General features: G+C 42.3%; 2 protein-coding genes across 2 annotated transcripts in view; one reads left to right on the top strand and one right to left on the bottom strand.

The window, feature by feature from the left end:
• Positions 1-7,587, bottom strand: part of LOC108553427 (caspase) — a 62,996-nt gene extending 55,409 nt beyond the window's left edge. The window contains exon 1 of the mRNA XM_017908316.1: positions 7,431-7,587. Within this exon, the coding sequence (XP_017763805.1) occupies positions 7,431-7,519 (89 nt within the window). The 5' untranslated portion in view covers positions 7,520-7,587. The remainder of the gene's footprint in view (positions 1-7,430) is intronic.
• Positions 7,588-11,778: 4,191 nt separating this feature from the next.
• The window catches only part of LOC108553326 (uncharacterized), a 138,037-nt gene continuing 125,536 nt past the window's right edge, over positions 11,779-24,279 (top strand). Inside the window, exons 1-2 of the mRNA XM_017908193.1 lie at positions 11,779-11,784; positions 12,072-12,246. Of these exons, the coding sequence (XP_017763682.1) occupies positions 11,779-11,784; positions 12,072-12,246 (181 nt within the window). The remainder of the gene's footprint in view (positions 11,785-12,071; positions 12,247-24,279) is intronic.

Raw genomic sequence — 24,279 nt, forward strand, 5'->3', positions numbered from 1 at the left:
AATAGCTTCAGCTGATATTCGGTTTTAATATATTCTTTTCTTGCTGTGCGTTTTCTTTGTAGCTAGTAAGCTGCTCGTTGCAGCGTACCTCATTCTACATAATTTTCAAACTTTATTTCATTTGTCTCGGCTACGACGGGCTGGAGACCACTGCACTGTGGTGTAATACACTTTACTACCTGTTATGACAGGTTGTAAAATGAAAAGTATTCTTGATTGTTTCTCTTATTTAAATTTAACCCTTTGCACTCGACGAGTTTTTTGCTAGAGAAGAGTAGAAAGTCAAAGATTCTCTGTTAAAAAACTGACGATAATTTTTTGAGCAGTAAATGAAGAATTATATAATAATAGAACTGTAGAATTATTTGATTTCGATACCTTGCACTCTGTTACATTACATTAAATTTGATATATTAATTAATATCGATCTTTCAAATATTATGAAATGGTGACTGAGGGTCATCTCTCGAGTGCAAAGGGTTGAACTATACGATACTCGAATACCGCGATCTTCATTATTTTCACGACCCCTGTTCATAGCTCAAATTGATCAGGTATCGATTCCACGAAGAACAAACAGGCACACGTGTACGCGTTATTGACTCGTTAAACAAATTTTCCTACTGAAAATATTTCAATTAATTTTCGTACTTAATCGCGATGCCTGCGGCGCTAGTAGCTTCGATTCGTAGATTAATATCGACGCTCCGAAGTTACAGGAATTAAAATGAAATCGATGGAATGTGCATTTAGATATACGCAAAATACGTGTCCCTAAAATATACGCGTATATTCGAGTACTGTGTACCTACAACTTTCCGCCTAATGTTTTCCAAAAAGCAGCGCATCCGCAACGTTATCCCTTTGACTAAGTGAACATAATCCTACATTTCCGTTACCCGGAATCCGACACAGAAACAAGAGTCGCTGCTCTTGAAACTGCCGGTGGCGAACCTAACCCTTCGAGTCCCTAATTCTTCGCCATCGCGTCGACTTCCGGCGCCGCGCGCTTCGCCCGCACTCAAAGGACGCGTCGGCGTGTAATCCGTCGCGAGGACCTCGCGGAAGTGCATTAAGGCTGTTTCGTACTTTCCGCTCACGTACGCTAGGTGTACGCCGCGAACGGAAAATCTCGCTGCACGCCGGAGAACGTCCGGAATCTAGGTTCCGGCAGCGCACGTGATCGTGCCCTGGTCCGCCGAATCATCCGACGGTCGATTTAATTTTAACTTAGATCGCAATCCCGGGGCTGAAGAACTCGCAGCAACGTTTCGTTTTATCGCCAAGCCCTCGTAGCTTCTTGCAAACCCGTGTACGTGAGCCGATCGACAAGGGGTGCACCCCTGCGCGATTACCGTCATTCTCGCCGCGGCGAACGGCTAGTAATACTCCGTGATAACCTACCAGGGGTACAGCGATCGGTATTGTTTGGGAAAATAGGGAAAACTTTCTTCGCCTCTTGATTAATTTAAGCCGGAAAACTGGTCTCGCTACTCGTAGTTTGTTGTTGGCTGGAGTTTAAGGAGCACGAGGGATGAATGTAGGTTCCCTTGGGTAGTCGGATGCTAGGAGCTTCTGGTGTTTGGAATATGGAAGGTTTAGGCAGATATAATTGCACTTTGGAGCGTAACGCGGCTTTCAGTTGAACCTCTTTGTTCTGCCCTAATCCGTCGAATTCTAAAGACAATTCGCTCTAAAGACAAAATTGTAGATTAATAATCGATCAATGTGTCGAGGGAAGCTGACACGTCTGTCTACGATTCTTTCCTTTTCTTGTCCTATATTCTAGTTTATATTCTATAATAATTTATTCATCGAGGGTTAAATCTCATTAAATTATAATTTCACCTACAGTTTGTAAATACTAATTAACTTTCTGAATAACTTGAAGCCAACACATCGGCTTTCGATTCGATATATCGGTTTTCCATATTTAATATGCTCCAGACAGAACTTGATACCCGGGAAATAATTACTTTCCTCCTTCGCGTGAAGCTACGTACACGATAAATTTCGCAATAAATTATAGAAAAATAAAGCTTGACGGTGTCTTCATTTTCAGAAAGGACGTATTAATTCGAGGGGTCTATAACACGCTGCAAACGTTGAAACAAGTATGGTAGGAATCTGAAATTTCGCGTGAACGAAATCGGTGTTGAATTCTTCGCAAATAATACAGCAGGACACTGTATCGCGCTATTTCTAACACGCATACTTTTCGCGGATGGGGTAGTATCGCTATCTCGGTTGTTTTGTTGTCAAATGACGCGTTTTATAACGGCAGTAAATGTAATATTCTGAAACAAGTGGCAATTGCTATCGCACTTACAACGCGCGTTCATGATGTAGAGGCAGGAATGTTCGCTAAGAGAGAAGCGGGGTCGTAGTGTTTGGTACTTACAACTCCGTGAATGCATGCGTGCATCAAAGGCTGTGCGCGGTTGAATTGCGTGGATGTGTGTGCGTGCGTGTTTTCGTGTGTGCGCGATTGTGTGCCATTGTCTGTGCGGGACTGAATCTTCTTAAGCGAGAACAAGGTGTACTTGGGGCAAAGTTTCAGCGGGAATAACCAGCAATTCGAATCTGCGTATAAAATTTAGAGAGTAGTGTGCATGAACAGTACTGGAATTCTTACGTACACACTTTGGGTCCAGCTTGTGTTATATTTAACCCTTTGCACTCGAGGGGTGAGGTTCAGTCACCATTTCATAAAATTTGGGAGATCGATATTAATTAATATATCAAATTTAATGCAGTGTAACAATATGCGAGGTATCGAAATCAAATAATTTTACAATTCTTTATTTATTGCTCCAAAAAGTATTATCAGGTTTTTAGCAGAGAATCTTTGAATTTCTACTCTTCTTTAGCCAAAAGTCGTCGAGTGCAGAGGGTCAATACGTTATGCCATAAATTTGTCCAAATCTTTTTCTCATTTAATTGCATATTGGAAATTTGAGGCTTAAATCGCTGTCACGATTGCTGTGTTGGATGACTAACGATTCGTTGGCCCTTAATCACTAGAAGGGTCTGGCTGATAAACGCAGACCAATTTCAGAGTGCAAAAGCAATTGACTCATTCCTACTTTCATTAAGGGCCAATAGTCATCTTCAGTCCACTAAAAAGTAACATATAAGCACCCACAAAATTTGCGAAAAGTCCAGTTTCAGTTCAGTTCAGTCAGTTCCAGTTTCAGTTTCAGTTTTGCTTTTTCCTCTCCGCCAACTTGCATTTTTCCAACGTAGCCTTGTTGCTAGAACTCGTGTTGTATATTGAAATCCGGGTTCCAACAACTGTTATTATACCGTATGTCTAATATGCTATTCCGAAATTTATCGGAATTATTATGTTAATTTAAATTATTACGTGGATCGTAATTTTTTAAGATTTTTCTTAGACAGTCTGTCAAGTTTAGGAATATAGGAACGTCTCAATATGAACAGTACTATTCTATATTTTTCGTTATTCAGAAATTTTATCGTTGTTTTGTCGAGGGTGTCATAAGCTGTGTATTTTGAAACGATTTCTCCGCGCATCCCTCGACAAATTCGCAATGAATTATTGGTTATTCCGATTGGATTAATTTCAACATTAAGATGCAAAGCATTTCGGAAGTTGTTAAACCGCTGACACATTTCCTCAATAAATTGATTATTATTACGTTTAGTATTCAATCTCCCCGTAAACCGCTCGCACAGCGCATCAAACTTTAGAAGCACAAAGTACTTGTCAAAACAATCGAGAAGATACTATAACGAACGTGTACTGCAATTAAGAGTTATCGCAAACTCGTTACAGTTACCATTATGTCCACATATCTTCTCGCTAACTCGAGCCTAATATCCATCTTATTTTCCCAATCCTGCGAATACTCGTACGAGATAATTGAATTCTACTGTTAAAAAGAAGACATTTCTCAAACTGTGAACCTCGTTTACCTACAGTTTGCACATTTTTCGGTTAAAAGCCGCTGATGCGATCACGCAAATGCAGCTCATTAGCTCGATTACCATAAGCACGGAGTAACGAAAATTCCGGGAAACTGTAAACGATCTTCGAAACTATCAAGCGTTATTATTCCATTTGCAACGGTGGATGGAATCAAACGCGACCAGTGTGTTTCCTCGTCATTTGAGCGTGATTTCACGGGATCGCAGATTGCGTTAGTGCGTTTCAGCAGGGTAAGCGTTAACCGTTTCATCTGATGGCACACTTCGGTAAGATTATAATTATTCACCAAGCGCTTGCAGACCCCAGAAACCCTTTGTTGCGTCATATGAAATTCCAAGATACCCAGAGTCTATATTTTACGAATTTATCGCGACTGACTCGAGATGGATTATATCATTGTTCGTTACCCCCGAGAAATGCTACTGGAAATACTACTTTAAATGCAGCGATGAAAAATTTTTGATAATTTCAGGTGGAAACAATTTTAGAAACAATTCAATCCTCATCCACGAATTATCGCGAAAGAATCCTTATCTTCCGTTACTTATCGTCTTTAGTTATCGTTCTCGCGATTAGATAGGGTTAGATAAGGGTTAACATAATGGAAGGGGGATTATTTATATCGAATAACAGAGTGGCGCAAAGCGTTATTATACTAATTCTGGCATAGCGCGCTCGGTTCATCCCGCTGCTTATGTCATGTTTACCATGCACAGTTGCAGTACACAGGTAACGTTCGCGCCTAGTTCCCAAACATTATCACGACAGCGACTATCCGACACGCTATACTCAAATAAACCGTACCATTAGCTATTTAACATAGTTCCCGACCTAGCCATAGCCCGTGAATAGCCATAATCACCTCCGCCGTCGAGTCTTCGATATTCTTTGTACCGCTACGAATAGTCGCGAGCGAAAATCGCCATGTCCGCTGGAACGTTCAAAGGCTCACTGTGATTTTTCAACGATTAGATACCCGTCAATTTTAATCTGGACGACGGAAAAAAGGCCACGCGGAACGAGCTGAACATCGTCGGAAAGAGTCGGCGTAGCGCAGGGGGAAAACATGGTGACGGGCAATGGGGAAAAAGGATGGGACACAAAACGTCACGTGTCGATGCAGAATCGAGCTTTTTAAACGACTCGAGGTACCCGTGTTGAAAGACTCCGGTATGAGCCCGTGTAGACACGCTTTCACGTACGTGCAGCCTAGCAAATTCGTGCACGCGGACACGGATGACGGGGTCTGGATGACAAAGCCGGTCGCGGAGTGCTTACAAACTGGTCACAAATGCGTCCTGGACCTGCCGCCATTACCAAACAAACGTTCATAGGGAGAGAGAAAACGAGTTACCGGTATTATAGAGGTCCATCGCGCTTCCTTTGAGCTCGACTACGCTCTCTACCGACCGCTAATCCCTGTCCGACCTCTCGCGCTCGTCCAAATGTCGCGGATATTAATCCCCGAACAACGATTATAACGAACCCGTGTAATCGAAGGAAAAAGAAGATCCGCGGAGTGCAAAATTGCGAGTGGGAATATGGGACTGTTAATTTCCTTTTTGCTACACCTTTTTCTTTCTCTCCTAACCACAGATTCGGGTGTATGACGATTAAATGTAATTGCAGAGTCATACAATTTTAGGGGTTTCACGGTTTATCAGGGTGAATTGCGAATGTATATCGTCACTAGGTCGTTCTTGCTTGACGACGATTAGTGACGAACGGTTCTTCCAGGAAATTGTGTTTGGCTTCGAAATGATAAGTGGACTGTGTGCCTATCTTGCTATCTCGTGTTTATATATTCTACGAGCTAATAGGTCCAGCATTTATGTAGACTCTTGGTAGGGCTATTTAATTTGCAATTGGAAAGCGTTTCCGAATTTAAAGTATAAGGGATTATAAACGGAAAAACGAACTAAATTATTGCCACACGCTTCAGGAGACTTGGCATATATGATGGTCAAGCGTCAGTCGATGTCATCGTGTTTTACCTAGGTACTTGGTCGGCAATATGGTTTTTCCTGATGAGTAATATTGCCATCGAAACGGTATTTCAAAAATGAACAGCGAATTTTACACGAATCCTTGCTCGCGCGAGTGAGCGTGTCAGAGATATCTTGTTTATAGCGACTACCTCTGTCGTTCGATACAGTTCGCGCGAATAGATCAGACAATGTTGCTAGACAGGATTTGGAAACTAGGTCTGGAGTACGCGCTTATCGGGAAGTTGGGGAATGGTCGTGGTGGGAAATTTTGATTCGATTAACTGTTGCATCATCGACGCGAGATTGCACCACCGGAGTGACTCGGTTCGTTAACACGTTGAACGCTACGTTGGTCCCTAGACTTTTCGTTCAGGTCTCGTCGGTCCTTACGGCCCGAAAGGGCCCGCATAACCTCGAACAGTGTGTTAAACAGTGAATTTTCCTTTGGATTTACCTCTGATTTTACTCGAAACATAGGTATATAGGTGTATATAGCTCGGCCTGGTTTCTAGAATTACTCTCTAGGAACTATCGATAATTCTCCCCGACATTGCGGTGATATAACGGGTGATTCGAAACGAGAGTAGGGAACTTGGACTATTTGGGAAGCCATTGCGAGTAAAAAGCGTAATACGAGAAAGTGGATCGTATTCAGAATACTTACGTACAACAGTTACAACAGGTTAAAACCTTACTGCTGCATAATGAAGGCCACTTCATATCGACCGTAAAATTATACTGCAGCATTATCGAAACTTTCAACCGTTGTAACTGCGCGAGTTAAAATAATCTACCGAGTACGGTATCTTTTTATCCGGAACAATTCTCGGGACTGACTATCTCTGACATACAACGACGCTAAATTTGTCGAGAAATTGCGCGGGAACTTTCAGAACGACTCGTGGAAATAAAAAATTTCGCGGACATAATCCATGAAATCAGAGGTCAGAAACCCAAGGAAGATCGTACTCATTGTCAGCCTTTTTAATCACTCGAGATCATAGGAACCTTGGTCGTCTTTGATATTTCACAGCGCAATAAGCAAACACCTCGCGCTACGTTTAACCGTGAACCACCCCGTAAAATTAATTTCACCATAGACACGTTAATTTTCAGCCGGTAAATATGCATATTCCGCGTCCCTGTCGTGATTTCGTGCACTTTCGGACGAGCCCTGAGCCCGTGCTAGATCACGCGAAGCTTTACGCTCCTCCGTTTATTGCGTCGTTGACGCCTCACACGTATCGAAGTCGCGCTTTTCGAAGGCCCGTTATCAAACACCTACTTCTATGTCACCGTTTCCTGCTCGAACGAAACTTTTTCCCTGCTTCCTCGATCCGTTTCGGAGAGTTTCTCTAGCGCGAATAGAGCCGATCCGCTTCGAAAATCGACTGATGTCATCGATATGGTGCAATCTACCTGGATGTCATCGCGCTGTCAGAAATCGCTCGATCGTGCGTCGTTCTTTTAACGAAGTAATATTCACTCACTTTGGTTTCAGGAAGCTCCAACTGTCCACGTCGAAGTAATTTTTAATGGTTTGTGTTATCGACATTGATTGATCTGGTTCGTTGGCCATTTCGCTGTCCGGAGTATTTTACAGCAACATTACACTTCTACGATCCTTGACAAAACTGTACGCGCGAAAGGTGATATCTAATATTTTATGTACTTATCTCTTCGAGATAACTTTATCCAAACACATTGACATTCCACGTTCGCGTTCGAAAAGAGCGAGATAGCGTATTTCAAATACCATGTGGTATTGTTTAACATGTACTGCACCGTTGTGCGTCTTCCTTTTGTTGGATACCTGGTTATGTCGCAAGAAACGCGGATATGCAGACATACGGAACGAAACAGCTGATCGATAGATTTCGCGTGTTGTGGATGATAAGTTACGCAATTAATATTAATTGCGCACAATTCGAGAAAATATATCGGTGATCAATAATTATAAATAGAATGGTGTATTTTCTTCGGGGAAAAAGAAGACTCGCGATTTCAACGAAATACGATTATCTTACGATTCAAATCAGTAGATATATGCTGAACGATATTTTTCGGGGAAAAAATTTTGGCCGTTTGTCTTAACACATCGTGGATCGGACATTTTGTTGCTAATCGTACTCAGTAGCCGAGTATTATTTTGCGTCAAATATTTTTAAATTAGCGATGATTTGTTAATAGTTAAAAATCATTGTGTGGTAAAGGATCGGGTTTATGAAGGTTTAACTTTAAACTTTGATTCTATTTCATTCTCTTGCAATACAAATGCGTGGAGGCTTGTCTTGTACGATGCGTGATGCAGACGGTAAATTGTCGAGTGTGTTCCCTCGAACCCTTCAGCCAGGTTCTTGTAGGCCCTATGACGACCCATTGCGTCGCTCAGTTCTGCTTCGAAAATTGATAATCTTGATGGTTCCTCGAAGCAAACATAGATCCCGATGCAGGGTGACGCCATCCAAATAAAGACTTCTCTCATAATTGTTACGTGAAATATTTATTTTCAACGACAATTTTAAAAATGAACGATTCCTTAATATTTTTCATTACCCTATTTACCATATTTCAGGGTTTCAAATAATTAATTCGCAATGCAAATTACCAAAAACTGCCCTTGACTATCACGTAGCAACTTTGCCATATCTCACCAACGGCCTCTAACTACGCAATATGAAAAACGAGATATCTCGTTATCTGTCCGTAATATGTTAAACTACTTTTCCAAGAGAACGTTTAAATTCCGATTCAGGAAAAGCTTATTTTGCATCAGACTTCAGTTAATTGTCATTGATCCAATCATGTAAATATATAAACTAGTTTTTTAAGTATGTACGATCACTGAATCGCAGAATAATTTCACCTAGCTGTTGGTCGCGCTTATCCTGGCACCTTTTCGAATATTTCGAGCTCGACGACACCCCGTTATTATTTGCATCGTTCGGCACTCGAGTGGATCGCTCAGTTTCCGAATAATAAGCGATGTGCCAAAAGTTGGCAGTATTTTTCACAGATCCGGCCTTCTACGGATAATGCCGTCAAGATTTATGTACATAGAGGTACTCTTCCCCCTGCTCCGCCCCCCGATCGCTTATCGTTCAATCCGCACAACGCGACCACCAAAGAAAGTCCGACTATCATAACGTGCAATGCGTTCGATGAATGTTCGACGAAATTCGAATTTTCACGTTTCAAGTGGAACGAGAACACGTCATAGTTACTATAACGAATGGTATTAGTCGATAAGTAATCGCTTTGTCACGACACTGATATCGTTATCGCATCTAAAAATATTTTTTATCATGATTGCATTGACGATCTGCACTATAGGTACGGACAAATAAGAACATTTGGCGTGAAAATGGTCAAGGGGGTTTATGGGACTCGCCCATCCATCGCTGTTTTTGAGAAAGTCGTCCTCAGCGAAAGTCTACCCATTTAGCAGGGTAAAAAGCAGCCTTCAGGCTTAAACAATAACGACCTCAGCAGCGCTTGCGGCTACCATAAACCCTCGGCTTTTTCGAAAGGCCCGCGAGGCATCGCAAGCAGGGGTCACGAGACTGATGACATGGAAGATTGTAGGAAGGATTTTAGTAAAACTAGGCTCTGTGTTTCTGAGTAACTTCTTTATTCTATTCATGCTCTGGTCGGATAGTGCCCCAAAAACGCATCCCTCGCTATTTTATGGGGCGTGCCCCCTCTCCGTCGCCTTGTCTTCGCGTGTCCGTAGCCTCTTCGGCTGAACTTCGGTCCAAACGCCCCAGCTTAGTATCTAGCATCCGCATCTGTGGCTGTTATCTTGGACCTCGGCGATGCCTTCTTAGAACTTCAACGAAGGGCTTTCTCCCGCCCTGAAAACAATGGGCAACAGTGAAAATTGCCCACAAAGGCTGTGTAGGAAAAATATAAGTCGGCTGAGAAAAAAAACCTAGCCTTTTGCAAATTTTGTAGGTGTTTATATATTGTAGGAAGGATTTTAGTAAAACTAGGCTCTGTGTTTCTGAGTAACTTCTTTATTCTATTCGTGCTCTGGTCGGATAGTGCCCCAAAAACGCATCCCTCGCTGTTTTATGGGGCGTGCCCCCTCTCCGTCGCCTTGTCTTCGCGTGTCCGTAGCCTCTTCGGCTGAACTTCGGTCCAAACGCCCCAGCTTAGTATCTAGCATCCCCACCTGTGGCTGTTATCTTGGGCCTCGGCGATGCCTTCCTAGAACTTCAACGAAGGGCTTTCTCCCGCTCTGAAGACAATGGGCAACAGTGAAAATTGCCCACAAAGGCTGTGTCGGAAAAATATAAGTCGGCTGAGAAGAAAAACCTAGCCTTTTGCAAATTTTGTAGGTGTTTATATATTGTAGGAAGGATTTTAGTAAAACTAGGCTCTGTGCTTCTGAGTAACTTCTTTATTCTCTTCGTGCTCTGGTCGGATAGTGCCCCAAAAACGCATCCCTCGCTGTTTTATAGGGCGTGCCCCCTCTCCGTCGCCTTGTCTTCGCGTGTCCGTAGCCTCTTTGGTTAAACTTCGGTCCAAACGCCCCAGCTTAGTATCTAGCATCCGCATCTGTGGCTGTTATCTTGGGCCTCGGCGATGCCTTCTTAGAACTTCAACGAAGGGCTTTCTCCCGCCCTGAAAACAATGGGCAACAGTGAAAATTGCCCACAAAGGCTGTGTAGGAAAAATATAAGTCGGCTGAGAAAAAAAACCTAGCCTTTTGCAAATTTTGTAGGTGTTTATATATTGTAGGAAGGATTTTAGTAAAACTAGGCTCTGTGCTTCTGAGTAACTTCTTTATTCTGTTCGTACTCTGGTCGGATAGTGCCCCAAAAACGCGTCCCTCGCTATTTTATGGGGCGTGCCCCCTCTCCGTCGCCTTGTCTTCGCGTGTCCGTAGCCTCTTTGGTTAAACTTCGGTCCAAACGCCCCAGCTTAGGGTCTAGCATCCCCATCTGTGGCTGTTATCTTGGACCTCGGCGATGCCTTCTTAGAACTTCAACGAAGGGCTTTCTCCCGCCCTGAAAACAATGGGCAACAGTGAAAATTGCCCACAAAGGCTGTGTCGGAAAAATATAAGTCGGCTGAGAAAAAAAACCTAGCCTTTTGCAAATTTTGTAGGTGTTTATATATTGTAGGAAGGATTTTAGTAAAACTAGGCTCTGTGCTTCTGAGTAACTTCTTTATTCTGTTCGTACTCTGGTCGGATAGTGCCCCAAAAACGCGTCCCTCGCTATTTTATGGGGCGTGCCCCCTCTCCGTCGCCTTGTCTTCGCGTGTCCGTAGCCTCTTTGGTTAAACTTCGGTCCAAACGCCCCAGCTTAGTATCTAGCATCCCCATCTGTGGCTGTTATCTTGGACCTCGGCGATGCCTTCTTAGAACTTCAACGAAGGGCTTTCTCCCGCCCTGAAAACAATGGGCAACAGTGAAAATTGCCCACAAAGGCTGTGTCGGAAAAATATAAGTCGGCTGAGAAAAAAAACCTAGCTTTTCGCAAATTTTGTAGGTGTTTATATATTGTAGGAAGGATTTTAGTAAAACTAGGCTCTGTGCTTCTGCGAAACTTCTTTATTCTATTCGTACTGTGGTCGGATAGTGCCCCAAAAACGCGTCCCTCGCTGTTCTATAGGGCGTGTCCCCTCTCCGTCGCCTTGTCTTCGCGTGTCCGTAGTCTCTTTGGTTAAACTTCGGTCCAAACGCCCCAGCTTAGGGTCTAGCATCCCCATCTGTGGCTGTTGTCCTCAGTGAGGCCTTCCTAGAACTCCAACGAAGAGCTGTCTCCCGCTGGAAGACAATGGGCCGCGGTGAAAGTTGCCCACAATATTGTTAGTTTTGGTGAAGTGGAGATGGCCGTGAACCTTTAGTGAAAGTAGGAATGAGTCAGTTGTTTTTGGATTCTGGAATTGGTCAGCGTTTATTAGCTAGGCCCTTCTAGTGACTAGGAGTAAACGGATCGCTAGTCATCCAACAGTACGTTCAGAGATCAGTGCAATTTTATACAACTACTATCTTTCAATGGTTACACGTACGAAAGCCAACGTTGTACGCGACTAATTTACTCTCAGTAAGAATTGCCCGCGCAACATGTCGCAAACTAATTAAAGCAAGTAACACTTACGTCTTCCATTTTCATTTGCAGACTTACAACATGGACGCCCAAATCGGAGAGTCCTCGGCATGCGCGACGGCGTTGCTCTGCGGAGTAAAAGCCAATTACGAGACCGTTGGCCTGGACTCCTCTGCACGCTTCGAGAACTGTAATTCCAGTTTTGATGCCCGTGTACCATCCCTTATCAATTGGGCGCAGGAGCAGGGTGAGTAAATACGCGAACGTCGACAACTAATGCAAAGGATTATGTCCGATCGTTTCTGCAGATCGCGATTAATCGGTGATTTAATTGCCAAATTCATTGCCCACTCACGTTTTCGATTTGCTATACATTTGCTATATCTTTTCCCTATACCGATCTTTTGCTCTTTTACTTATCCTTCCGTCGCGATTTGGATTATACTTGACTCGGATTGCACTTCGGCACACTTGATTCGATCGAGGAGCGTGGAAAACGCGTGATTGTCAGGGTTGTTGTCTCAGGGTTTCAATTTTTTAAGCGAATTTGCGTTTTGTTTTAAGTGGTAGGTTTGCACTGGAACTACCGAACTGGGTTCAGACTTTTTATCCTTGCAGTCGCGGAGAACTTGCAGCTGCTTTTAGCAAAATTAATATCAGCCTTCATCGAGATGGAAACGTGATTATACATTTTCATCGTAATACTTTAATCCTTGCAAACAGCCAATGAAACTATTGGGATTGTGGATAAAGATAAATAACTATCTGTATTTTATAATTATCTTTATTCTCTCCTAAAGAAGGTATATCTCAAGTATTTTGATTGTTCGCGTAGAGAGTGAAAATTAGAGCGAAGGAAAAGGGTATGCGAATGCAGCTCGTCCTGGTCCTCTAATTCTTATCTGCAGCATGAAGTAAACACTTCGATGCATAGTTCAAAAACATATCTATTTCTCCTAAGAGATTGATTTTTGTATATTCGATATAGACGTATCTTATTTTCAACAGAAACTTTCGCTTAAGCTTATTAATTTTTTAAATTAACCCTTTGCACTCGAGAGGAGTGAGCTTCAGTCACCATTTCAATAAATTTGGAAGATCGATATTAATTAATATATCAAATTTAATGTAATGTAACAGTGTGCGAGGTATCGAAATCAAATAATTCTACGATTCTATTATTATACAATTATTTATTTACTGCTGTAAAAAGTATTGTCAGTTTATTAGTAGAGAATCTTTGAATTTCTACTCTTCTTTAGCCAAAAATTCATCGAGTGCAAAGGGTTAATTTATCCCTTATTTCAATAGTAATACCGTTAAATTCATGCAGTATATTATAAAAATATCCCTGTGTAACCCTTGAACGTTGCTTCGTCATCTTAAATAAAGCGTTAAGCGTAAATCGTGATCGTATCTCTCGATGCTTCCTCAGAAAATAGAAGTACGTTGGATGAGCCAGCAACCGTTAAACTTGGATTATTTGTTAACATTATCAGATAAACGAGTCTCGCGTGCTAGAGCCGGAACCGAGCTCGCGATTCCAGCGAAAAATCCACGGCTACGCGTAATCGAAAATTGGGAAAACAATGATTCGAGCGCTGGCACTATACTTGTCTGGCACGGTCGAAACTGCGTGACCAAATGGCGCAATTCGAGCGGCGAATACGCGGTTAAATTAACGTGAATACGACGTGTCGTTCTTTCATTACGTCGTCGATAAAAAAGCGTCGTAAAGTTAAATCAGCGTTGTCAGCGTGTAACATTATTTCAGTGTACCTAGTGTCCGTGCAGCGAGTTATGGTCGCGAACGGAACGAGCAGAGGCGAGAGACTAATGGTCAGCGTCCAGCAGAATGATAGGCGATTCTCCGCGGGGTCACGAAATGTTTCGTCGTTTCTCACAAAAATTCTGACGCGTTCCTAAACGCGAAAACCAATGTCGGCACATTTCGAATCTTCGGTCGTCTTTCGACGAGCTTCGAGCAAATTTTTCACTCGAAATTCGCAGAGATTAACGGTTCGAACTTGTCCAGGAGGAACACTGTGTACGGTTGTCACAGTCGATTAGAATACTCGCGAGATCCTCTCGAGGAAAGTGCTCCGTCCGCGAAGGGTTCCGTTGTGGGTTCGGCGCGGAACGCGCGGAGTGCGTGAAATTGCGCCGTTAATGCAGAAAGCTTGCTGCGTTATCGCGATCATAAGATTCGAGCGTTATTTTTTCTCGTCCCATTCCGCGCTGAATATCTCTCTACGAGGAGCGAATTTTCGAGCATAAATTCTGGCCATGTGCAATTCGGGCCGCTCGTGAAACAGACCTTCAGATAACAATGAAACCGCTCGAGTTTTAGCGTTACAAGCGTCGACTGTTCCGAATTAAAAAAAAAAAAAAAAGAGACCAGCACGTTTCTGGAATTCGTTGTGCGTGTCTGAAATAGCGGACAAAATGCCAGCCATATTTATCAACGAAATAACAGCCGCTCGATCACCGAGATTCGATGAGAATTGCGTTTTCGCGAATTCTTCGCTAATGGAATACCTCTCCAATCGCTTGCGATTTTTCTAAATGGCAAATTCGATCGATGTTCGTTTTAACTTGAAGACCAAACGAGTTTCGAACACCCGCGTGATTTCGAAATGATCGTTTCCGCGGATCGATTCGAAAATGGCGCTGGACGCTGCGAAACGCGACCCGCGGATCGCGATATCTATCGAAATCAGCGAGTATCGGCATAAGCTACAGCTCCCATCGGATCGTACGGTCATAACCCGGTCTCATTAGAACGGTATCGAGCAATTAACAGAATTTCTCGGACGCGTATGCGCGAATATTAAGGGGTGCTGGGGGATACCAGCGGGGTCGGCCTGTTGTGTTGCGAATGAGCTCCGTTGTCATCGAAACAATGCGAAGATTTAATTTATCAAAAATCGTATCATCTTCTGCTATCGGATATCGTAATTTCACAACGATGAGCGATGACTTTGTTTCGTAACGTAAAGTCTACAAATTCTGGGATTTGTATCTATTGGTCTCGATTATTATCAACTTCCATGAATCTTTTATTCCATAGAATTTTCTAGAATTCCCTAGAATTCCCTAGAATTTCCTCGACGTTTCTGTCTTTTGTTTAAATCAAAGCAGAGATTGTTTAAGGAAGACGTTTACTGTGTCTATTTACAGGATACAGGTTTGCCACTCATCGTAAGTTCATTAGTTACTAATTCATAATACACATGTCGCATATGCATATGGTGTATAGACATTCAGTATAGATGTGTAATTTCCAGCAATTAACCGTACCTCGACAGCGTACATAGTCCACGTGCCAACATCGTCGCCTCGATGGAAGCCTAATTAGTCATCAGACTGCCTTCGTCGTCACTTTTGATTTTAAAATCAAAATCTCCCGTGATTTTCGTTTTCAAAATGTCAGATATCTGTGTCCTTGTTAAACGATCACGCGAAGATATCTCGAGTAGACGCTCTAGCTCGAAGGTGGTGACACAGGCCAGAGAAATCTACCCTGTTGGCCATTTTTCACGTCCACCTTGGACTCGTCACACACTTCGTTAAACTGGAGCAAAAGGAAAGCTAACGAAGGAGAGCTTCTTCAGAATCCTAGAAAGAGATCAGATTTTTGTTGAACCTTGGAGAGGAAGGTCGAGCTCGAAGAACTTTCGGGAAGACAAATCGGTCGGCCATTCATGATTTTTACCCAGTCTCGAAAGAAAATAAATTCTTCCTCGCGAAGAAGGATCGTTTTTTCTACATATGTACGATCTTACCGAATTCAGCATATCTTATTATATCGTATCTTATCGAGTTAATCTTCTCATCGAATAAAGAAAAAGGGGATCTTTATTATCTTTATTCTATAGGGATTTTTATTACTACGTTTCTTCTATAAATTTTGTATTCTATTCTATTTATTCTGAAATGGACATTTCACGCGTTCAATCTCTGAGAGATTGATTTTTGTATATACGTTAAGACGTATCTTATTTTCGACAATTTTTTTAAACATGGTTTGCGGTATTTAAATATTCGCGGTGCTTTTGGAGCAATTTTTGGAATTTTGTCTGCGTTTAGGGATAAAAGTTTCGCGTTATAGTTGTACGATTTCCATCGTATATCGTGATCAAAATAACGACGTAATCGGAATGAGAAAGTAATATTTCGGCGGACAAAAATATCTCGCGAGATAACGTGATATTTTATACTCTAGCAGCGTGCGAGGTTAAGGGGTATAATTGGAAGTAATTAATTTTCAAGGAGCAAACGAACCGGGTGTGAAAATTAAATGAAATTAGACGAATTATATAGCAAACCCTCAGAGCGAGGAACGTAATTAACATATGCGTATAAACAATCATTTATCGGATTTAGGTTAACGTCGTACGATTACGCGCTATGTCGCTTTATATAGTTATGTTAATGAGAATAATTTCGCAGCGATAACGGATAACGCGAGATCTATATGGCCGGAGAACACTGTCCAAATTTAATACAGTAAACTACTTTCGTAACGATAAATTGGTACAAACGCTACGTTTACTATTATTTCATAGTTACTCGTATCATCAAATTTTTCCAACATTATATTCAACGCTCGGTCACAAACCAGAATATATATTTATTATTGTGTTATTGCGTTTATCGTGCGCAATATACGATGTATATATTTATTTACTTCTCATGCACACTTGTTAGCATGTACACAATGTACGAAATACATTGTAAGGGGTGGAATGGAGGGGTTGGCTGTGTTAAATAAGTCTATTACTGGTCATTTGTGCTCTATCCCGTTCGATACAATATTTTTTCATTTCTACCACGCATCTCTGTCGTCTCTGATAGTAACACGTTCACGCCGGCGTTGATTTTTGTGTTTCTCACTGTAGGGTGTCGCACGTATTCGTGCATTGCTTCATCTGGTGGATTCAAATGTCCTAGGCTCTTATTTTAATACATTGGCAATGGTGTAAGTAAATTAAAAAATGGATACATCACGTAAATAAAAACTTACACTAAACTTTTGTAAGCGATCTTGGAATAGAAGGCGTAAACAGTCAGGCGACAGGTAGCGTCTCCGACTGTTTACGCCTAAAACACTTGAACTCATCGATGGCGAGACGATCGGTCGAGGGTTGTCAAACCTTCTCGAGCCGAAGAACCGTCGGTAAAATAAAAGCCTTCGACGAAGAAAGTCTTCTGGACCACTAGCCCTATCTCCTTATCCTTCCACTACACTTCCACAGCCACCAGTGGTACACGCCGGCGTGAATATGTGAAACTGGTCTCCTTCACTCCTCGTGGGTCTTCTTTGTCAATGTGCCATGAAAATCAAGCGGATTGTCGCTTCGTTTTGAGACACCAATTATCACCGTTACGTAGTGCTCACTCGTGTCGCCTTATCGGTAACCAGAGTTCGTTTACTCTCACAATATTACATATCGTAACTCTACAACAGCAAATCCTATATACCATCAAATAACCTTTCTCCAGTTTTCAATTTGCTGTAAAAGCACAGAAGAATCTTCTTCGTATTTCATACCGTGTTTCATCGAATATACCCTTCGATCGTCAATGAAACACGCTCTTTACAAATTGAATTTCCTACAATTGATGCAAATCCTCGCACTGGTGCAAGAATTTCGAATACCGTGCGCGATATTTACCTTTCTGGAAACAAAGGTGTATCCGGAAACGTTGACATCCAACAAAGGTTCGTGGGAACGCAACTCGCAGCGTGCATGAAAGAAAGCTAAAGCGGTCGACGACCGATAAAGCTAGTTTAAGCAAGTGAACCCGAAAATGACTCGGCCGGAGTAGTTTCACCGCGGCTAAATCAGCCACCGCGAAAACAATGGGCTTATGTACCATGTAACAAGGTTGCACACGGTCATGTGCATTGAGAGCGGTAATAAACACGTCGCACATAGCCGCGCTCGTACGCCTGGCTACGCCTACGTTGCGGGCACGAAAGCTCAAGCTGCCTTAGCTCGATCATTAAGATGAATTGCCTCGTTGATTAATCGCGCGCCGTTTGCCGCTGACACGCCTCCCTGCGTCGCGGACCGACGCGGTCCCGCTTTCCGGTCCCTTTACCGACGCAATTTCTCAATTTGCGATTGCTGTCCGCACGAGACGCATCGCGATCCGCGAAAATCGTGAAAATCGAGAAACAAGGCTGCTCCTCCGAGCCTTCCCATCATTTCGGAAGTCGACCCAGTGTCCTGTTACACTTAGGAACGCGTACAGTGGACCTCGGAGTCCTGCAGGGTTGCGAGATGTGCACGTAATTCCACGTTCGATTAAGCGTCGATTATACTTTGACCGGGGTGATTAGGATGAAAAAATAAATTTTCTCATCGAATTCCTGGCGATCAGCGCCGATTTGTCACTGGCAGCTTTCTCGTGTTCCGTTTTTACGTCGCGAGGTGAACGGAAGTTGGCAAGGGTGCAGAATTTCTTCTAGGTCTGTCTTCTCGATAATCGGATTTTTCCAATCCGAAGTTATCATCCTCCTGATCTATGGCACGCCTTGAAGCCGTAAGATATCGTAGAACGTTTTCTGTTTCGAAATGTTATATTAATTACGCGAGTTTCTTCGTCGAGGGTTACTATCGCGCGTGAAATGCGAGGACACGTACCTCTCGTCGATGTTGCCATAACATCCAGGTCGTTCTAACTCATAGATTACGAGAGATGCACGCATTAAGACCCACTCATGTGATAATGCTCCTTTTCACGGCTAAAGCTGAAAGCCACTAACGCTGCAGCCATCTTTACTACCGCGGTTATTTTACACGGGGTGATAATAATTTGATAATACCGCATAATCGTGACAGTAAATAGCGTCGGTATTGCCAGCGAAATCGTGCTGTCCAACTTTCTCATCCTCGACATCCCTCGTTTTCTATATTTACGCCCCCCATTTGAATTTCTCGTATATATTTCAATTGCAAACAATAACCGATTCGTAGATCGTGATATTACGAAGCAATGTTCCAAATATTTATCTTCTCGTTAATTATCGGTCTTAATCGACACGTTGCTGTAAAATTTCAATGAAACTGACCGAGAATGCTTTTATATGGAACGCATCGACGTCGTTTCAATAAAGCGTAGCATAGAAAGTGTCTTTCTCCCCGTAATCGTGAAATCGAGTTATGTCTCAATCATAATTACGCTTTTTCTTTGTTTTATTTCGCAAATTGCAGCAAAATCAAGAGCCCTTTTCGTCGTCAATTTCCACGCAATCTTTCTCCCCGAGTTATGTCTCAATCATAATTACGCTTATTCTTTGTTTTATTTCGCAAATTGCAGCAAAATCAAGAGCCCTTTTCGTCGTCAATTTCCACGCATAAATATTGTGCACAACCGGTAAACAAGCTTCTCATCCGGCGAAAAAATTGAATTTCGGTGACATCGATGTCTCGTTAATTAACCCGCACTCGAGCACTATTCGCGGATAGGGGAGGATCGCGAGGGAAAATAGCTTTATCGACGGGTCCAAGAGCGGGCCAAAGTCCCGACAAATAATTAGCGCGAAATTAATTGAATCGATTATGCATTCGTTAAACGGAATATCGATTTTGGTACCGGGCACTTTTTGTTCGGTAACGCGGCCGATGGATGGACACGCTGGCGAATTTTCCGTCAGAAGTCCCGCGCCGTTCGAGTGGAGATTTAGCCTGTCCCTGGACCGATGTGAAATTTGCAAATTCATCCAGTCGAGTTTCCGGCGGCTGGGACAGTCGGCGAATGAACTTTGTCCAATGACGACTGACTAACTTCCACGCTTCCGTCGGATCAATAATTCATTCGCATCATCGCAATTATGCTTGTTTCCAACGATATAGCGGCACCGTGAAATCGGTGGTAGGTAAAGCTTCTAGCGTCACGATTATCGAAACGGTAGTTTCCGATGTTCAGCAGAAAATAGTGCGTTCGAGATTTAATCAATACCGCACCACGCGAATTTCAAATTCTTCCTTACTTTCGTACTTATTCCTTTCGCACACTTGCAAATTCGTAATAGACAATGGTGAATGAATCGAGTAGAAATTTAACGAAAGTAACGGTGCCTGAATTTATGAGTGCTCTCTATCTTGCAACATAAGTATATTGCGATTAAAAATTGGCTTTGTGTGGCATTATCGACAAAACTTATCGTTTTGATAAATTTTATTAGTTAGATAAGTTTATCGCTCATATACGAGATAGGTATTCCAACAATTTCTTTAACACGTTGACTGCCGCGCGCATTTTACGTGGATTACCCATGGCGTCAACATGAATATTTTATTACGCGATGCATATTATGTTGAAATATTATTTACAAAAGATAACGTGAGTTGTATAATCGCGTTTAATGTATTTTTCGTGGCGGAGGTCACCGGTGAACCCGAGGCGCTGTAGACCATTTTTGCCATTATCAATTGTTTGAAAAGCAACTCGAAAAAATATTTTAATTCCCGATTTTAGAATGAAGTTAACGATGTATTTAGCGAATTGTTCCGATGACGAAGATTGCGTTTCATCGAGCAGTTACGTACAGAAAAACGTCGTCACGAATTTAAAGAGAAACCTGAAAGTGTGCGAAATGTAAAGCGATTTTGCAAAGTGTGCTACGAAAATAATTCAAATCAGCTAGGTAGAACGAGAGCAAAGAATTGCACTAAAAAAGTGGCGAAATATTGTGCCGACTGTTTTGGTTCACCTTTTCTTTGTATAAATAAAATTATTTTTGCATATTTTGTATGGCATTAATTTCTTCGAACCATTATAGTAACAATGGTACTATTTAAAAATTTATCAGTATCGATATTTACTCTAATTACGTATTTTTACTAATGGTCGCGTTGCCGGTCACCGGTGGCCCCCACGGCGCTGTAGCAAAGTTGAGTGCCGGTCATTGGTGGCCCCCTTGGCATTCAACTGTTAACGCTAGAACTACCAACCCAGTGAAAATGACTGGTCCCAGAATTTTCCTTTTTGCAATCACCGAACACATACACCTGTTTTAAGAATAAAATCGGTATCAACTCGTATTAAGAAAGAACTGTAATCGATATATTTACTCGTATTCATCGTACCGCTGAAATTACTATAATCTGTGCACGTTATAGTTAGATACTCATTAAAGATCGATGGTTTTAGTGTCAATCAATTTTTCAACTTCCATTTCTTTTCTTCCGTTTCTCTCGAAATTCATACTATATCATCTACCGCATCGAGAGATTTGATCCATCGTATCAGCGGTCGTAGCAGGTTTACTGTCAATACGATAATTTACGACCGCGATATATCGTTCTAACGAAGTATATATCGATGTGGAACGAAGGAAACCTGCTCAGACGAGTGGTACGCTTAAATTTCGCGACGCTAAAAGCATCTCGATTTTCCTCTAACCGCAAACTCGAGTCGATGGTGAACCTTCGACGTGTCTGTTGATGGTTTATCGGTCGCGAGTCGCGTCGTCGCAGGTTTCCCGAGGAACTCGTTGCAGTAGCTTGTCCTTTCTTTCCTCGCGCGGCTTTTCATCTTCTCGACGGGTTTTCTTGCGACATTATCTTCCGCGGCGAAAGTGTGCCGCTCCATCTGCGAAATTGTTCTTTATGGGTCCCGAAGAAAAGGGAGCTCGAAGAAAAGGACGTGAAGCGGCAAAAACATCGAGCGAAAGGGGCCCTAATGGAAAGCCTAGATACGTCATGTGATTCTAAATGAGATTGTGCTACGAATCGTGACAGGAAGCTCGACATTCTTGCTTTATCGCGGCGATATTTCGTAGTCAAAACGCCGAGAAAGTAAAGTCTCGTGTAATTTCTGCTTAAGCGACTACCAGGACTGTTCGTTAATAATTTCCTCGGTATAATCACCGTCCTTCGAAGGAAATCGTGAATGAACAATTGCTGCTAAAACGATTAAAAACCGCGATGTTATTTAACAAAATATGTACAGACGAATAATTTTTTATCGTTGATCGTTGCAAACACGTAACAAAAGTCATCCTCGATGATCGTGTCTCAAAAAGTGCGCGGATTTATTCCAGAAATATTTTTAAATTCGCAAATAGGGTATTAAACTTGCTGCAACTTTGCGGCATTATTACCCGCAAAGTACGAAAGTTATTTCAGTGAGGCTAATCCGGTACGAAGCTGGAAATCTAGCTCCTTGAAGCAGTTTTTGTTTCGCGACGATAAGGTTTTCCGTTTCTGAGATATCGCCGTTTAAAGCGAAGCGTATACTATCTGCCACTTTGCTATGCCTGTCCTCCTCGCACCAATGGGCCTCTCACTCCCGCTAATGGATCTCTCACTCGCACATCGACTTTCCAGCTACTCTGCACGCCAGTCAGCAACAGACGCTGAATCTGCGGTTTTTTACTATTACTATTGCACGTACGCAATTCCAGGAAAATTATGTAGGTCACGGCAGTCTCGGCCATTCATCCCTGACGTTCCACCATTATACTTTAATACTCGATATGTCGTGAACAGATTGATATATCGATTTGGTACAAAATATACCGTCGACAGCTGCATTTCTCCTATTTGCATAACAGATCGTTGTTACGAATTTAATTTTTTTCGCAACGCGTATTGATACACGATGGTCACTGAAAAATTGAAGGGTTTGAAAATGTCGTGACTCGTTCATTTTCAAGAGCCCCCATTTGCGAGCAGGAAAATGGCGGGCTTTTGGGGGATGTTGTTTTTCACGCATAATACTGAAAAAATCTATCACGCAAATTATTTTCGTTTCACATCGTTCGGTCTTTCAGTGACCACCCTGTATTTCGAGGATGACGCCTGGCTTTGTTTATAAAAATATTTCACAATCCATGACCAGGACGCAATAATAAAGATTAATTTCGCAGTTAATTTCACAAATTGAACGCGTTTGAAAAATATGCAGAAGTTTAATATCTATATGGTACAAAGTACCAACTGTGAGGGATGAAATTAGGAATCATACGCCGTGTTGGAAGAGACAGGTTTTAATCAAATTAGTTATACCTTTGGAATATTTCAAAATATATTTTCTAGCAAATTCTTAGCCCTCTACATTTATTCCAACAGAATCGTTAAATTTTATTCCGTTTAAACGAATAAGAATAATTAAACGAATTATTCGAAATCGATATATTTTATAATCTTATATACACCGTAGAGTCGTTCGTCACTGTTTACCACAATAAAGATTTTAATACGCGCTTTCATAGGAAGTTTACAGCGGCGTCGAAAACGCAGGATATGCTCGCGAAACGAAACAAGGGCAGATAGCTCATTTCCGGAAGTGGAAGTATGTTCGACAAAGCAGTTCGCTATTCAGCGGCATACCGTCCTCGTTCTTTTCCGACCGCCTTGCAAATCCCTGAAACGCCTATTATCCGAAACATCCGGGAACCTGTTCGTATCCCGAGATAGTTTCTTCCATTGACGAGCTGCCCGCGATGATCTTTCCGCTTTGAAATAGAAGCAAGCGTTCGACGCTGCGTCTACTTCCTTCCCGCGAATTTCCACGCGATGGAAATTCATCCCTGCTTTGTTTTAATTTGCATACAAACTCCCGGTGTTTCTATGTAAACTACGCTTTATCTTATCGTCATCGTCTCGCGGATCGCCCCTTTAAAGGACCATGCAGTCGATGCTTTCACTCCCAAGGACCCCGAGTTACTTTCGACGCGGAAGAAACGACGCCTGTATCGACGCCGCGATATCTCTGTTTCCTCCGTTCATTCGTGTCTCTCTCCCTCTCTCTCTTTTCGAGACGTAGTTTCCGAGGAAATAAGGAGAACCTAATAATACCAATGGAGAAAGTCGTTCGTCGAATCGAATTACCGTTCGTGGCGAAACCCCGCGCGAATTTACACCTTTTCTCTATGAAAATGCGATTATTTACGATTTGAAAAAATTTTAGCCCTTTAATGCGATTTCAAACGAAAGAGGAAGAACGACGAGAAAAAGCTGACATAGGAAATCAGCATAATGGTTTCACGGAATTGGGACCTATGTAAATGAGGCACGAGATGCATGGACAGCTTGGAAAATGGGGTAAACGAATGACGAAGGCGGAGAAAGGCACAGGATGTTTTAAATCGTACGAAAGATAGTTGGGAATCGTTAATCGAGCTTTTTCATCCTATTCAATCGCGTATGATTGATTGATTCATTGTGATCATCGTATCGTAGGATGCCGAAAACAGGTTTTATTGTCTTCAACGTACAGGAATTAAATATCTACATGTTCCTTGTTTAATCGAAGGAATAAT

The sequence above is a fragment of the Eufriesea mexicana genome, unplaced genomic scaffold (genome assembly GCF_001483705.2).
Source record: "Eufriesea mexicana isolate 0111107269 unplaced genomic scaffold, ASM148370v2 scaffold22, whole genome shotgun sequence".
Classification (NCBI taxonomy): Eukaryota; Metazoa; Arthropoda; class Insecta; order Hymenoptera; family Apidae; genus Eufriesea; species Eufriesea mexicana.